The sequence below is a fragment of the Manis javanica genome, chromosome X (genome assembly GCF_040802235.1).
Source record: "Manis javanica isolate MJ-LG chromosome X, MJ_LKY, whole genome shotgun sequence".
NCBI lineage: Eukaryota > Metazoa > Chordata > Mammalia > Pholidota > Manidae > Manis > Manis javanica.
Genome location: NC_133174.1, coordinates 31,217,861 through 31,232,221, shown reverse-complemented (window position 1 = coordinate 31,232,221; position 14,361 = coordinate 31,217,861). Strand labels below are relative to the sequence as shown.

The 14,361-nt window shown below is 41.3% G+C and overlaps 1 protein-coding gene across 3 annotated transcripts in view; it reads right to left on the bottom strand.

Annotated features, from left to right (window-relative positions):
• Positions 1-14,361, bottom strand: part of SYTL5 (synaptotagmin like 5) — a 239,796-nt gene that overhangs the window by 67,155 nt on the left and 158,280 nt on the right. For all 3 annotated transcript variants that reach the window (XM_037001524.2, XM_037001520.2, XM_037001525.2), the window contains exon 7: positions 3,090-3,231. In XM_037001524.2, coding sequence (XP_036857419.2) covers positions 3,090-3,231 — 142 coding nt within the window. The remainder of the gene's footprint in view (positions 1-3,089; positions 3,232-14,361) is intronic.

Below are 14,361 nucleotides of genomic sequence, written 5' to 3'. Positions count from 1 at the left end.
TACCTCTTCTACCTCCACTTAAAAGAAGACCATGCCACCTTTTCCATTTAGCAGGTTGGATGACCAGAATGCGTTAGCTACATCATTATTAGAATGAATGTTTCACACAAGTTCATACAAGGATAAAGAATGGGGACTTCCCCAGCTTACAGGAATAGGTGACGTTTTTGGGTGCCTGCTTGCTAATAAATGCTGTGCATGTGGCAGAGTTCAGTCTGAGACTTGCTTTCATTGTAACATCTGACAAAGGAAAGCTCTGTCCCAATTTTGCCTGTGCCCATAGGGGCTTGACTATGCTATCCAAGCTTGTACGGGCATTAAAAAATTAATTTTGGGCCTTTTGAGAACTGGGCCGGCAATAAATGTTCCATACAGATGACATCATGGTGTGGTAATGACCAAACCAAAAAGAGGCTTTTCAATTTCTGCCTCCATAAACAATCAAAAAGTGCCTTTTAAAGTCATACAAAAGGAATTCCCTCCTTGTTGCCTGGTATTTCACCCACATCTTAGATTTTGAGGGAGACTTTGATAAACTCTAGAGAGATGTGATGCTCACTTGTTTAGCATGTCAATCAGTGCAGCTTCAATCTAGACTGTTTTTGGTCTTTGATCAGTCTCCAATACATCCTGCAGGAGGAGGAATATAATTTCCAACACCTCCAAATGTCATAGGTTTATCAAAATACTGTGATGGAGGTCAAACAGATAAATTAGGTCAGCTTTCAACAGCTCTTCAAAAAGTCATTCACATGCGAAGTCCTCCAATGAAACATGACCTACTTCTTTAGTGGCAATTGGGTTGACAGTACTTTTTCCAACTGGCCCCCTGGAGACTAGTGTTAATATTGAGCACTAATGGGCCAAATAATAGTGTCCAGTCATTAACCCTCAATACATATCCTGGAGATTCAGGATGTGAAATCTAAAATTAACAAGTTATGTCATAGCAGAAGACAAATTAGAGACTTCCATGTTCTAAGAGTATTCCATTTTAAAAACGTACTTCTCACAAGCAAAAGCAGAAAAGAACATGGGAACAAAGAGATGCTGGGAGGTGGGAGAGACTGAGAAGTTGTTACCTCAAGCATCATTTAACTCTGCATTCTTCTGCCCTTCATAAAGACTAGCTAGATCAGCTAGAGTGCAAGTGTGAAGTCAACCTAGGCACTGTGTTTATCTGTGTACATATACTCAACTCGACTGCAGGCAATTCCTGCTGGAGAAATCTAGGTGTTGTTTAACAAGAGAGTACTCCTAGGGGGCTGTCAGGTATACTTGTAGAGGTTGTTAGTTTTGAGGATCATAGCACCTAAGAAGCGTGATTTCCCCCCCTAACAATGGTGCTTAGGAAGATAATCCTTGTTTTGAGCACAAACTTGACTAACTTATCTGGTTACTGGACTGACAGCCTGCTGCTACCCACTGGCACAGCTGTACCAGCTGTTAAAAATTCTAAAATGCTTCTGTGCCAGTCAGGAAACAGCGCTACTCTCAGTCCACCCCCGCTTCCCTGTCCTTCTCCTCCTCCAAACCCCACTTCTCCCCCCAGTACAGGTTAATGCATGGAATGGAAGGGCCCCTGGGATACTGCCCCAGCCTTGTGCCAGTGCCTGCTCTGACTGCTCAGTGAACCTGCCCTACCAGTTGCTAAATATTTTGAACATCATTCCCTGTTAGGTTGCCAAAGAAGTGTGCATAATCACCAACTACCCATGCACTTCTCTGGCTACTGCTTGCTGAGCCCAGTATAAATATTTATGAACTTATAAATGTGCCTTTTATCAGCAATTACAGTTTAGACTATGCTTAAATAAATCTATTACTATTATTCAATCTGTCTGAATGCCTTTTGGCTCTTCCTTAAAAATTTATAGAATCTGACCTCCCACAACCTCTACTTCTGTCTCCCTGTTCCAAAGGCCAGGCTCTCGTCTGCAATAATGCAATGGCCTCCTAACTTGTCTCCTGGCTTCTGCTCTTGTTCCTCACAGCTGCTTCTCAGCACAGCCCCAAGATTGTGTATAAACAGAAGCCAGATTATGTCATTCCTTTGCTCAAAACCCTCACACTGCCCCCATCTTATTCCCAGTAAATGCCAAAGCCCACCCAGGGTCTCCGAGGCCCCATCCAGCCCTACTACCTCTCTGAAGTCACTTCCTAGTACTCCTCCCTGTGCTCACTCACAACAGCCACACGGGCCTCCTTGCTCTTCTGGAACATACCGGGCATGCTCCCACCTCAGAGCCTTTGCACTAGCTGCTCCTCCAGGGGCATTGAACATATTTTAGACATTGGCTGAGCAAGGGCACTGACCATTCAAGATGAAGGTCAGCCATAAGTAACTGGAACAGTCTCCCCAGTATGCACCTGCTGAATACCAATGCTGTCCTCGCCTGGAGGAACACTTTGCCCCAGACTCCTGCTTGGCTGCCTCTTTCACTTCTGTCAAGTCCTTACTTGACCAGGGCCTGGCATTTGGTAGCCCTCATTAAATATTGGCTGATCCAAAGAATTATAGTTCATATATAAAGATTTCTTAAATACAGATGTCAGTTACAGGTATGGAGCTGCTTGCTTAATCAAAAAATCTAATAGATGCTCATTCATTCCAAAGAATGATCCCCCATAGTTTATATGTATAATACAACTGAAGTGTTCATTATGTGTTGATCCCTTATTTCACCAGATGTCTAGAAAACTATAAAAGGATCTCACAATTTTACTTTTCCTGATTTAGATCAGTTTGGAATATTTTTAGTGCTGTCAACTTCTGACTGTCTTGAAAAGGAACACAGAGGATCCAGACCGGAGACCCCTAAAACTATTTAGATGTTGTTTAAGCCACATAGTCATTTTAAACTCCCATCACACAAATCCCAGCCTTGAATGGGCCCCTTCCCTTCCCTTCTCACTTCAGGCTTCCTGCTGAGAGCTGAAAATGCAGGAGGTTCAGTCCTGATAAAGAAGCATCCACCATTAAACAGCATAAGCAATGTGTTCTGTGAGGCAGAGCACTCCAACCCAGCCATGCCCAGGTGGTGGGGCCCTGTCTCACGGCGGGGTGTCCTCTTACAGTAAGCACTTACCCTACTGCTGACTGACATCCCGCTCCGTGTGCTCGGGGCCGGAGACCTCTGAGGACCTGGGGTCACACCATTGCTCCGGCTGCTCTTTGGAGTCCCAGGACCAGCTTCAAGTTCATTAAGATCCGATGAACCAGTGCTCCCCCTATATGAGAGAGAATATTCCAACTTTCACATAGAGGCAGAGCAGCAGTCAAAGACACAGTCAGGGGAAAATTGACAAGAAAACGGTGACAAGGGGACCACCTGAAGTACACCAGAGCCACACTGGAACTGCTCAGAGACTATCACGTCACCCTCCTACTTAGACACCTGCAGGGGCTCACGAGCTTCAACCCCACTGGTCTGACTCCAGGGTCTTTGTAACTGAGCTTCACCTTACCCATCCAAGGTGATTTCCTACTGCTCAGCCAGTCAATGTTCCCTATAGTCACCCAACTCGCCAAGCCCACACTCACACCTGCACCTCTGAGGCTTTTGCTCATGTCATCCCCACCTGATGTGCCCTGTTTGCTGCTGTTAATGTAAATCTTCCCCATCTTTCAAGGCCCAGATGGAGTCCGGCCTCCCCCATCAGGCCTTTCCTGTCAATCACAGGCCTTGTCAACCTCTGCTTTACTCAATTCCTAGTGACTTGCAGTCTGTGCCTAACTCTGTAGCAGTTGATTACACAATGTCTTGGGTGGCTCCCTAACTGATCCCCGTATGAGGGCCCTGGTGCCTCTTTCAACTATGAGCTCCTTGGAGATGGAGCTCATGGCATACTTACCAGGCTATCGCCAGCACTTTCAGAATGCCTTGGTGCAAAGGGGACATTTGGTACCTATTTAATCAAAGACTGGAAATTGTATTTTATTCCTCTGGGTTGTTTTAGTGTCTGACTCACAGTGCATGTTTCATAAATGGGGTATAAGAATTTGGTAAATGGGCTTGATTCACTTTCATGTTTGCTAAAACTGATTGGATTCTATTCAATAATGATTAATGAAAAAACAGTTCTTCCCTTGAGGTCACCACAATTTTCTTATTAAATGGAGCTTCATAAGTCAATGTAAGTTTTGACAAATTAGCGTTTAAGGGTAATGTTTGTTGTTATTTATTTTTTAACCTTCAGTGAGCACAAAATATGATAAAATAGAATCCCTTATGTATTTCACTCTAGTTACTATTTTAATAAGTTATAAGTACACCTGTAATAATAAACATCTTATTATAAGGCATAGCAGTGAAAGCTAATAGTGATTAGGACTTTCAATTGAGCCACTCAAAGGATGTAAAGGAATAAAGAAAGGGTATTCTTCAAAAAGAATGCCTGTGTATATGTCATTACTAGAAGATAAATCTGGCAGAAGAAAGAATTAGGAATGACTATGGGAGCTGTCAACCACAACTTCTAAGTGTTCTCAAGGCTATGTACCAGAGAAGCCACCAAAATCAGATATGCCTTGACTGATACTACTGTCCATCACCATTCACAATAATTATGCAAATAGCAGCTGCATTTCCTGAGTATTTTCTAGGTGATAGACACTTTCCATTCACCAACATCCCTGTAAAAAAAGGTACAGTCTTAACATTCGTATTTTAAAGATAAAGAAACTGAGTCTTGGAGAGGTCAAACAATTATTCCACACATGCACACGTGTGTACACACACACACACTCCACAACCATGTCACACTGTCAATACAGGACAAAGTCAGGATAAAAACTGAGACTTGTCTGTCTCCCCAAAGCCTGTGCTCATTCTACTTTCTCATATTGCTTATTTAGCATTTCACCAAGATCAAACCATTAGAACCGGACAGGTTGTATATTGAAAGAATGAGCTGTCAACAAGAAAAGAATCAAAGGATCAGAGAGATGGGGGTTAGTTTCTTGGAATTTGATTAAGAGAAGTATGAACATTTTCTGGGTAGCATTCCTTTGATACTACATAGGTTTAAACAGCCTCTGGGCTCTTCTTTCTAGAGACGGCACTCTGAGTAAATTATAGTACCGTAGACTCTGCTCAGAAGGGGCCTATAACTGTGTCTTTTGATTTTGACAAGACAATAAATTTTCGTGATTAGAGTAATACAATTTGAAATTCGAAGTTCCTTTTTCCTGAGGCCTCCTACCTTAGGAAATTTCTACATTTGACAAGAGTTAACCATAGTCATACCTTTCCAAGTGATTTCGCTTATCTCAGAAGTCCTTCTTAGAAGGGGTTTAGAGTAATGCTGTGCCCTAACCATAGGTTTGCTACTCATACGACAATATTACTACAAAAATCTCTCTTTACTGTTTTAGGCAAAATCCCCTTTAAAAAAAAAAGAAAGGCTAGAAGTGAATCTTGCAGAAATGAAACAAAGAAGTACAGTCCAAAGGTACTCATGTAGCTACTTCTGCTTATGTCTGTCCTGAAGTTCCTCCCTGACCCAGATGGTTTTAAAAAGTGTTCCCATCATGGATAAGCTCAGGAGAACACAAAATCCTACTTATGTAGAAACCCTGGCAGAAGCTGATTAATCATGGTGACGACATTCAAGAGGCTATCCTGTAATATGGAAAAAATTTTTATGTTTGTAAGTCAGCTACTGGAAATTATTGTTGCCAGAAGCATTATCTCAAAATTACATACTTTCACATGTGTCCCTGACATTTACTGTGAGTGTCTCAAAAATATTTTCCTCTCAGTTGATTGTTTCAGTTGATTAGACTATGAAGGATTTAGTCATGATACCACAAATATTTGGGTGCCAACTCTTCTGGATGTTATATAGAATAAGACATAAAATTACATGAATCTTTGCCGCTTAAACAGAAGAGGATAAAAGCTTCCTCAAGCCTACATCAGAGAAGCTTTAAGTTCAATTAAGAGTTATTTTTTATTCAGATACCATGTTATTGATATATAAATTCTAAGTATGAGAAATCTGTGTTGACAAAACAACTACAAAACAACTGATAAGAGCTGCCCTTCCATTTATGTACTGTCTACAGCTGCTCTCATGCTCCAATGGCAGAGCTGAGCAGTTGAGTCAGAGACCATCTGGCCCACAAAGCCAAAAACATTAACTATCTGTACCTTTACAGAAAAGGTTTACTGATCCACATGTGTGTGCCCATGCACACAGGCACACAAATGGAGACAGGGCCCAGAGTGTGGGGATATGATACTGTCTGGCAGTTTGGATTCTCTGAGCTACTGGAAAGATGTATTTCCATTTACTTCAGCTTACGAAAGCATTTTAAATTCCTTCCATTTTGTTATCCCTAATTTCATGTTAGCCCAAAACCTTGATAATGGTTCCTAGATATATCCATTTCTAGATAAAGGATCCAAGGGTAGGAGACAAAGACTATAAGTAAATGAGTTGCCTTTGTGGTTTACGTAACTGTCTCCCAGGAATTGTAGTCCGGAAAGAATTTCCCCCGATCCAGCCTTCCCAGAGGGGGCTGACAAGGCTGGCCTACGTCTGTGTGGTTAAGTAAGTGTTCCCCTGAGGAAGATCAGCCACAAGGTAGCATTAACCTGAGAGATAATGGGACAATGAGGCTAGGGTACAGCATGACACAGACACTGCGTGACATTCTTTCTGCTGTTTATGAGCTTTCTAACTTAGTTATTTCAGATCTGTAAAGAATATGTCAAAAATGGACAGGCAAGGGAGGCTGTACTCAGAAAGAGAGGTGAGCCTGTTCAATGGGAAAGAGATGTTAAAAATGAGAACAAGATGCAGTAGACTCATACACACCAAGAGGGGACTAGTGGTTACCAAAGGGGAGCTGCTCAGGAGGATAGGGGAGAGGAGATCAAGGGGCACATTAATTCACAGTCCCAATACAGGTTGGTCACATGGTAATACAGCACGGAGAATACAGTTAATGGTTCTGTAACATCTTACTACATTGGTAGGTAGTGACCACACTAGAGGGGGTGAGGATTTAATAACATGGGTAACTGTTGAACCACTGTGTTGTATATTTGAAACCACCATAAGATTGTCTATCAATGATACTTTAATTTTTTTAATTAAAAAATTAATTAATTTAATTAAATTTAATTAAAAATTTAATTAAATTAAAAAAATTAATTAAAAATTAAAAAATTAATTAATAAATGAATTTTAAAAAATGAGAATGAGAAAAAAGTTGACTAGAGCTCAACCTTCCAGTCTTTGGTGATCCCCAAATACTACATCTTTGTCACTGGTCTTATATGAGATGGGTAGTCCTCACCCTTGGCTGCACATCAGAAACACGAAGGGAGCTTTGAAAAATTCCCATGCCCAGGTCACACCCAAGACTGACCACATCAGACTCTCAAGGCATGAGATGTAGGCATCAACATGTTTTATCCCCACCCTCAAGGTGATTCCAATATGCAGCCAAGGCTGAGAAAACACTGGGTTAAACTGTGGATTAGTTTAAATTCCCTAATGTCAGACATCTCTTCACCTGCATTTCCCTGCCTCTCATCCCACTGTTTTCTTTATTCATTCCAGTGCTCACTCACATCAAGAGAGCTGAGCTGTCCTAATGGCTCAACCTGCGACACATGGAAGGACACTTTCTGTGTTAGTGAGTGAATGTGTTATACCAGCGGTCAGCAAACTGTGGCCTGTGGATTGAATTGAGCCCACCGCCTGTTTTGTAAGCCAGTGATCTAAGAGTGCTTTTTACATTTTTAAGTGGCTAAAAAAAATTAAAAGAAGAACTTTTTGTAACATGTGAAAATCACATGACATTCAAATTCAGTGCCCATCAATAAAGCTTCATTATAATGCAGGCACGCCCTTCCATTTATGTACTGTCTACAGCTGCTCTCATGCTCCAATGGCAGAGCTGAGCAGTTGAGTCAGAGACCATCTGGCCCACAAAGCCAAAAATATTAACTATCTGTACCTTTACAGAAAAGGTTTACTGATCCACATGTGTGTGCCCATGCACACAGGCACACAAATGGAGACAGGGGTGCCTCCATTTAAAAACCACACTCCTTGGAGAGCCCAACATATCCCAAAGGAATGAATTTCAGGTACTGGGTGCATGTGTGTATACATGTGTGTACATATGTGTGTGTCATACTTAGCACAAGTGAACCATTGCAGGAACTTTTGAATGCAGAATTAGGGAGGCAGAAAAATGAGGAAGAAGTGGAAATTCATCAGGCATCTTCTCTAGCTGCACTTTCCTCTGAAGCCACCTATTTCCCTTCCTTTTCCTTTTTGGAAGAAGGACAAAGGTAATACAAGGTGGTGGCACGCAATGAAATTTTGTTCACTGAATCTCAGTGTTAATCACACGAAGAACCTTTATAATTTGATTTATTAAAACAAAAAGATGACTTGTTTGGTGGTTTGAAATGTTTAGGGTTCCCTTAAAAGATCTGTTTACTTTAGAAAGGCTCTCACTAAAATGGAGGTGACAGTCACCATAAGGGAAGGACTCTGGGCATGAAGCAAAAGAAGTTAACAATAGGTAGCTCACTCAGTCGGATAATATTTTGGTCTTTTAGCATCACAATAAAATCCAGGTCCCATGTCTTCTTTCTAACTACTGGCTAGAAGACATATAAGTACTGGTTGGAGGAGAGGCCAGCAGCCACAAAAACCCTGGGCGGACCAGAAGTCAGGAACAAGAAGAGAGCCAGCTGCCTCCCCTACAGACCCCAAGAAATGCATGTGTTCCTAGCAGAACTCAGCTTTCATAACTAAATGGAACAAGCACTTCCTCTGCTTCCTCTGTACTTTGCTGAAATCTTGCTCTACCTGGGATGCTATGTTGCTTATAAAAGTTAGCAAGGTTCCAAAGTCAGCCACATCCTGATCCAGCTTAGCTCTCTGATTTTATCTCTTGCCCAGCCCACTTCAATGTTCACACTCTAAAAACCCTGAACTGTTTGTTTTCCAGAACATGAAAGATTGTTTTACGCCTCTCTGCCTTTGCACTTTCTGTTCCTCTGTGTAGAATGTTCTTAGGTTTCTTCGCCTGGCCAAGTCTTTCTCATCCCTTAAAACTGCTTAGGGGTCATCTCCATGAACTTCTCCTGAATCTTCTGGAAGGATAAATGCCTGTCTTTGGTTTTTCCATAGCACACAGAACATCTTTTTGTCAAGATACCATATTGCCTTGAAATTATTTGTTTAGTTAGTCCAATCTTCCCTCCCAAATTGGAAGGGATGCAACAGTACCACTGTCTCAGAATGTCCACGTTTACCACTTGGCACATAGTACCAGGTTAATAACATTAGCAGAACAGTGTGCTGAATTTACTTGTATAAATAGAATGCATGGGTGAGCACATCATGTATCTCTATTCCTCACTGATTTTCAGCTTAGCTACCCTGAGAATGTACAAATCACATAATACATCTTAAGTTAATAGTGAGTAAGAGAGAAATGCATTATACTGGGGGAGGGAAATGTGTTAAATTTGGTTCACAGAGATGGAACATGCTAAGGCAGTGAATCTTGGGAAATGGCTGGAGAGACAGACAAGATAGCAAGGAGGCCTCTTCGGGCTTACAATCATTCGACCACAAGAATGAGAGAAGTTCAAGAATCCAGTTGTAGTTCAGCCAAAGTATAACATCAAGGGTCGGGCTGAACTACTGAGTCTGTACATGTCCTCACATTATTGATGTTATAATAAGGAATATCATATGCAAATGGAGTAAACATAATTAAGGGACTGAGCAACTGGTGGTCTGACAAACTGAAGCTCTGGAGGAGGTCTGAGAGCAGTTGACGAGGGATGTTGCAGCTGACCACAGCCACCCTTTTCCCCTCAGCATTCACCTCTACCCTCAGAATCCTATCACTGCCAACACCCACAACTCTATGCCTGAGCACTTTTTTTTGGCTCACAAGGGCATGGAGCTCCTGTACACAAAACAAGTCAGAAGTATCAGAGAGTCAGTGTTCCAGAATCAGCCCTCAACCAGTGATGAACAGGGAGCTGGCACAGAAATACCCTAGATTCTCAATCTATTGACTGGATAAACTCTGGGGTATGTTGGACACTGTTTCCTACAGTTGTCCACTGAGATTGAGCTCTAGTTGTGCATGGTAGTAAGTGGCTTAATGACGTACTCTTTTGGCTTCTCTTCTCTGAATCACTTCCCCACCCCCCTTGATATCCAAGACCACGTTACAAATAAACTACTTGCTCTTGAATTCCTATTTCAGGTTTGCTTCAGGGGAAATTCAAATCAAGATAGATGGGTATGGTGGGCAAAGGATGGGTTTAAAAAGGGATGGTTTTGAGTTGTAAATAGAAGTTTCTAGCTGGAGAATTATTTGGCAACCCAGAGCTTATGTAACTCCCACTAATATGATCACTGTCCAAGCACATTAAATAGTCCTGTGAATCTGTTTCCTCCCCTATTCTATCACATGTCTGTCACTTCATGAAAGTTAGAATCACTCTTCTCAGGTCACCATGGCTTTGTGAATTGCTTTAGGTTGTTAGAATTTGTGACAACTTGTGGCTTTGACTGCCCACCCCTTGCTGCCACCAAGGAGGATGAGCTCACCCAAAGTAGGCTAAAATAGGAAGAAAGAGGAATTAGCACCAGATAAATGAAGTAAAGGCACAAGAAAGAGGTAAAAGTAATTTGCCTTTGGTGCACAATCTTAATAGCCTTGGTCCTTTTGTGACCCTGAGTCACCAAACTGTCATCCTTGAGTCACCAAACTGTCATAGCTAGCAGTATGGAAAAATATTTACGTACTTCTAGAGATGTGCTATAAATTTGAACAATTTTTAAAGCCTAGTAGGGAGAGGAGTTTGCTAAGCGCATCAGCAACTGGCTATATAGTGTTTTGTTTAATATACAAAGTAAACCACTATCAACTTTGCGGGTGTGGTTCTGACTCAGAGCTAGAACATTCCCACCTTGCTAAACTCAAGTTACTAGTAAGAGGATGCTGCATAACTGACACCTTAATTGCCAAGATGTCAATGAAAATTATATTCAGTGCAGGAAAATATTTTACTTCTGATGAAAAAAGTATGTATCATGTAATGATGGAATAGGTTTCATAAACTCACTATGTCAAAATAGTAGATACAGAGGAAAGAAGGATTTTTTTTTTTTTAGTCACAAAGGTACCAAACATGCCATATATACTGGAGTGGGGGCAGAGAGAGAAAGAATGAATGAATGAATGCATGAGAGAGGGCCAGGGAGAGAGGGAGGGAGGGAGAGCGAGCATGCATGCATGCCCCAGCACAGTGCTGGGAATGAGGGTAGGCACCTGCCAAGGGCTGACTTGAATGGTGTGGTCTCCACTTTCAGATCAGAGCCAACTAAAACTGCTCATGAGGCTTTGTGGAGACTGTGATGGTTGGTCCCAGGCCTTCGGGAGAGCAATAGAACTAACTGGATAAAATTGGTATATGCTGGGTAAAGGGCAGTGGGAGGGGAGGGTAAGAAACAAGCTGGCTACATACAAGGTCCCCTGGTAAAATGTTTGCCATATCCTCCAATATCATGACAGAAATGATGCTGAGAAACACATCATCCTTTATCCATTTTTACAAGACAGAGTGAATTTTAAGTTCAAAGTTCCACCTTTCCTTTATGCTTTTTAGGGGACATTGTTGATGTCCTACCCAGATCCCCTCGGATCGCTTGTACCAGCTCTGGGTGCCCATCCCTAGCTTCTGAGTGCTTTTCTGATAAAGGCTTGCACCTGTAGCCTTCAGAGATTTGCCCTTTAACTCTGGGGCTAGAGGCCTGGACATGCCTTGGGGTGTGTCACCCCCGACCCCCAGAGCAGAGTTGCCAGATAAAATTCAGAGCTCCCAATTAAATTTCAATTTCAGATAATGAATAATTTTTAGTATGAACGTATACTAACATTAGCATATAATGTATATTATGCATGATATACATAGTATACATATAATGTATGCTAAAATTAGCATACAAATGAAAATAATCTTTCGTGAAACACACTTTAGAAAACTTGTTTATCTGAATTTCAAATTTACCTGGGCATCCTGTATCTTTATTTACTAAACCTGAAAACCCTATCCAAGGGAACCCCCAGTCAATGACTTACTGGTATAGGAGTGCATGGTCCAGCTCCCCAAAATAGAAAAACTCAGAAATATACTTTATGCTCCAGAATCCCTTGCAAGATCAAGCTGTGTTCTCAAACTCAGATCTCCCCTGTGACAGCACATCGCTCAGCCTCTTTCCCTTCTTTATTCTGCTTCTATTACTCCCTTACTGATTTCTCCTGAAATTGTTTCATCAATAAATCACTCCCTTATGAATCCTTGTCTGAGGGTTTGCTTCCGGGAGAGCACTACTTAAGACAGATATCTCACAAATTATGCCACACATCAACAATTTGTCATCATGTAAAAGGGATTCGGAATCACTACCTTGAAGAGCATTCTGTTTATTAACTATAATTTACATTGACATTCTTTACAAAAAATCTCCTTTGCCTCATGTGTCCAGTCCTTGGCACCTAGTGAAGAGCCATTTGCCATGCTTTCTGAGAGGCTTCTGGGCCTTGCCTAACCCATTCATATTTTCCCCTGCTTTGAAACTATGAAAGAGAAATAAAGTCAGCCAGGCATCTGATAAAACATCTTACCCACTCTGATATGATATGTTTTTAAAAAGAATGCCCAAGCCCAGCTGCTCCAGGAAAAGAACAATGAATCATGAAGAAATATGCACTGTGGAGGAGAAAGGGGAATTAATTGCTAAGCTGGGTCAAGAAACAGACCAGAGACCAGGACCTTACCATCTCTTCATCTGCTGCTCCTTATCATAAAATGAGTTACAGGGGAGAATGCAATTCCGCTCGCAAAACCTTAAGAAAAAGGAAGGTCTGACAATTCTACTGCTTGGCTTTGCAATTACTGCAGCTCCAAGCAGAGAAAAAGGACTGAACCTCTTTAGGTGACAGGAGTTGACAAAAGATGAGCCACCTCCCGCCTCACCTGTCTAAGGAATACTTTTGGGATAATGTAATTCACGGCACTGTGGCAGTCCATGAATGAGTCATCACTGTGGTAACCGTGTGTTCTAGGACATTTTGCCCTACTGATGCCCCAAACATCTTGACTTTCTTTCTCCGTGGGAAAACATTGTGCTTGGCACGCATAAGACAAAGCACCCCTAACTACTCTGTTCTGATTATCTATAAACCATTTTGGGGATTTGCAATTTAAAAAATAAAGCCTGCTTAGAGATCTCCTTTCAGTTTACAAGAAAAAGAAACTCCTGGGTCAATGCACCAGTATAAAACACGTCCATATGGCTTTATAGGTTTACAATTATTTATATCCAGCAGTAGATAAGATGCAGGAATAGACCCAGGCAGATAGATTCTGGAAGAACAGTGCAAGCTCCACATTACAAATAAATTACAAGGGGCATGCTTGTTCCTATTAAATAACTATAAGACAAATTCATTTAAAATGGAATAATCTAATTTTGTTTATTGGGCTGGAAGACTTTTTTTTTTAACAAGAACTCCATCTTTCCTCTTTTATAATATATTGTCCCTCTTAAATGCTAGTTGAAGTACAGCTCATCTACAGAGTCCCCAAGAAGCTGATCAAAAATAGCGACACTAAACTAGCTGCTTACCATGTCTAAATAATTTTGACCACTGAGAGTCAGGAGTTCAACAAGTGAAAACAAAAATGAGATTTTTATATAAAGTTATGGGACACAGTGTGGGGCTACCCCAAGGAAAGCCAAAGAGAACTATTTGAGGGACAAAATTAACCATGACTTAAAATTTTTACCATAAAGGAAATAGATCTACATTCTTGAAGATTTGGAAAATACCAAATACAGTGATATTCTTTTGGTAGTGGATGATAAAGGACTTATTTTATGCTTCTTTATTTTTTTCTGTGCAGGTTTACGCATAAAGTGACGGTAGTTTTCAGGAACACTACAGAGCAAAACAGAACAGGTATGGACAGTCACCACCCCCAAAATACCCATATTCAAGAGTGTCTTCTCTAGGGGAATCTGCTGTTCCACGGTCTAAAATGACTTACAGGGAAAATGCAAGTCTGCTTGTAGAACCTACGGAGTTTTCAGTACCTGCCTCTGCAAAACTACTGCAGCTCCAAGCAAACAAAAGGGAGTTAACATTTGGACAAACCAGCGGAACATGAAGGTAGACCTTTTATCTCATTGCTGCATTTGATAATAAGCTAATCATGAAAATAAGCCTTGACTTATGTCCCAACAGGATAAGGAAAACCAAGCCTGATATGAAATGACTGTGCTCTTGGCTATGCT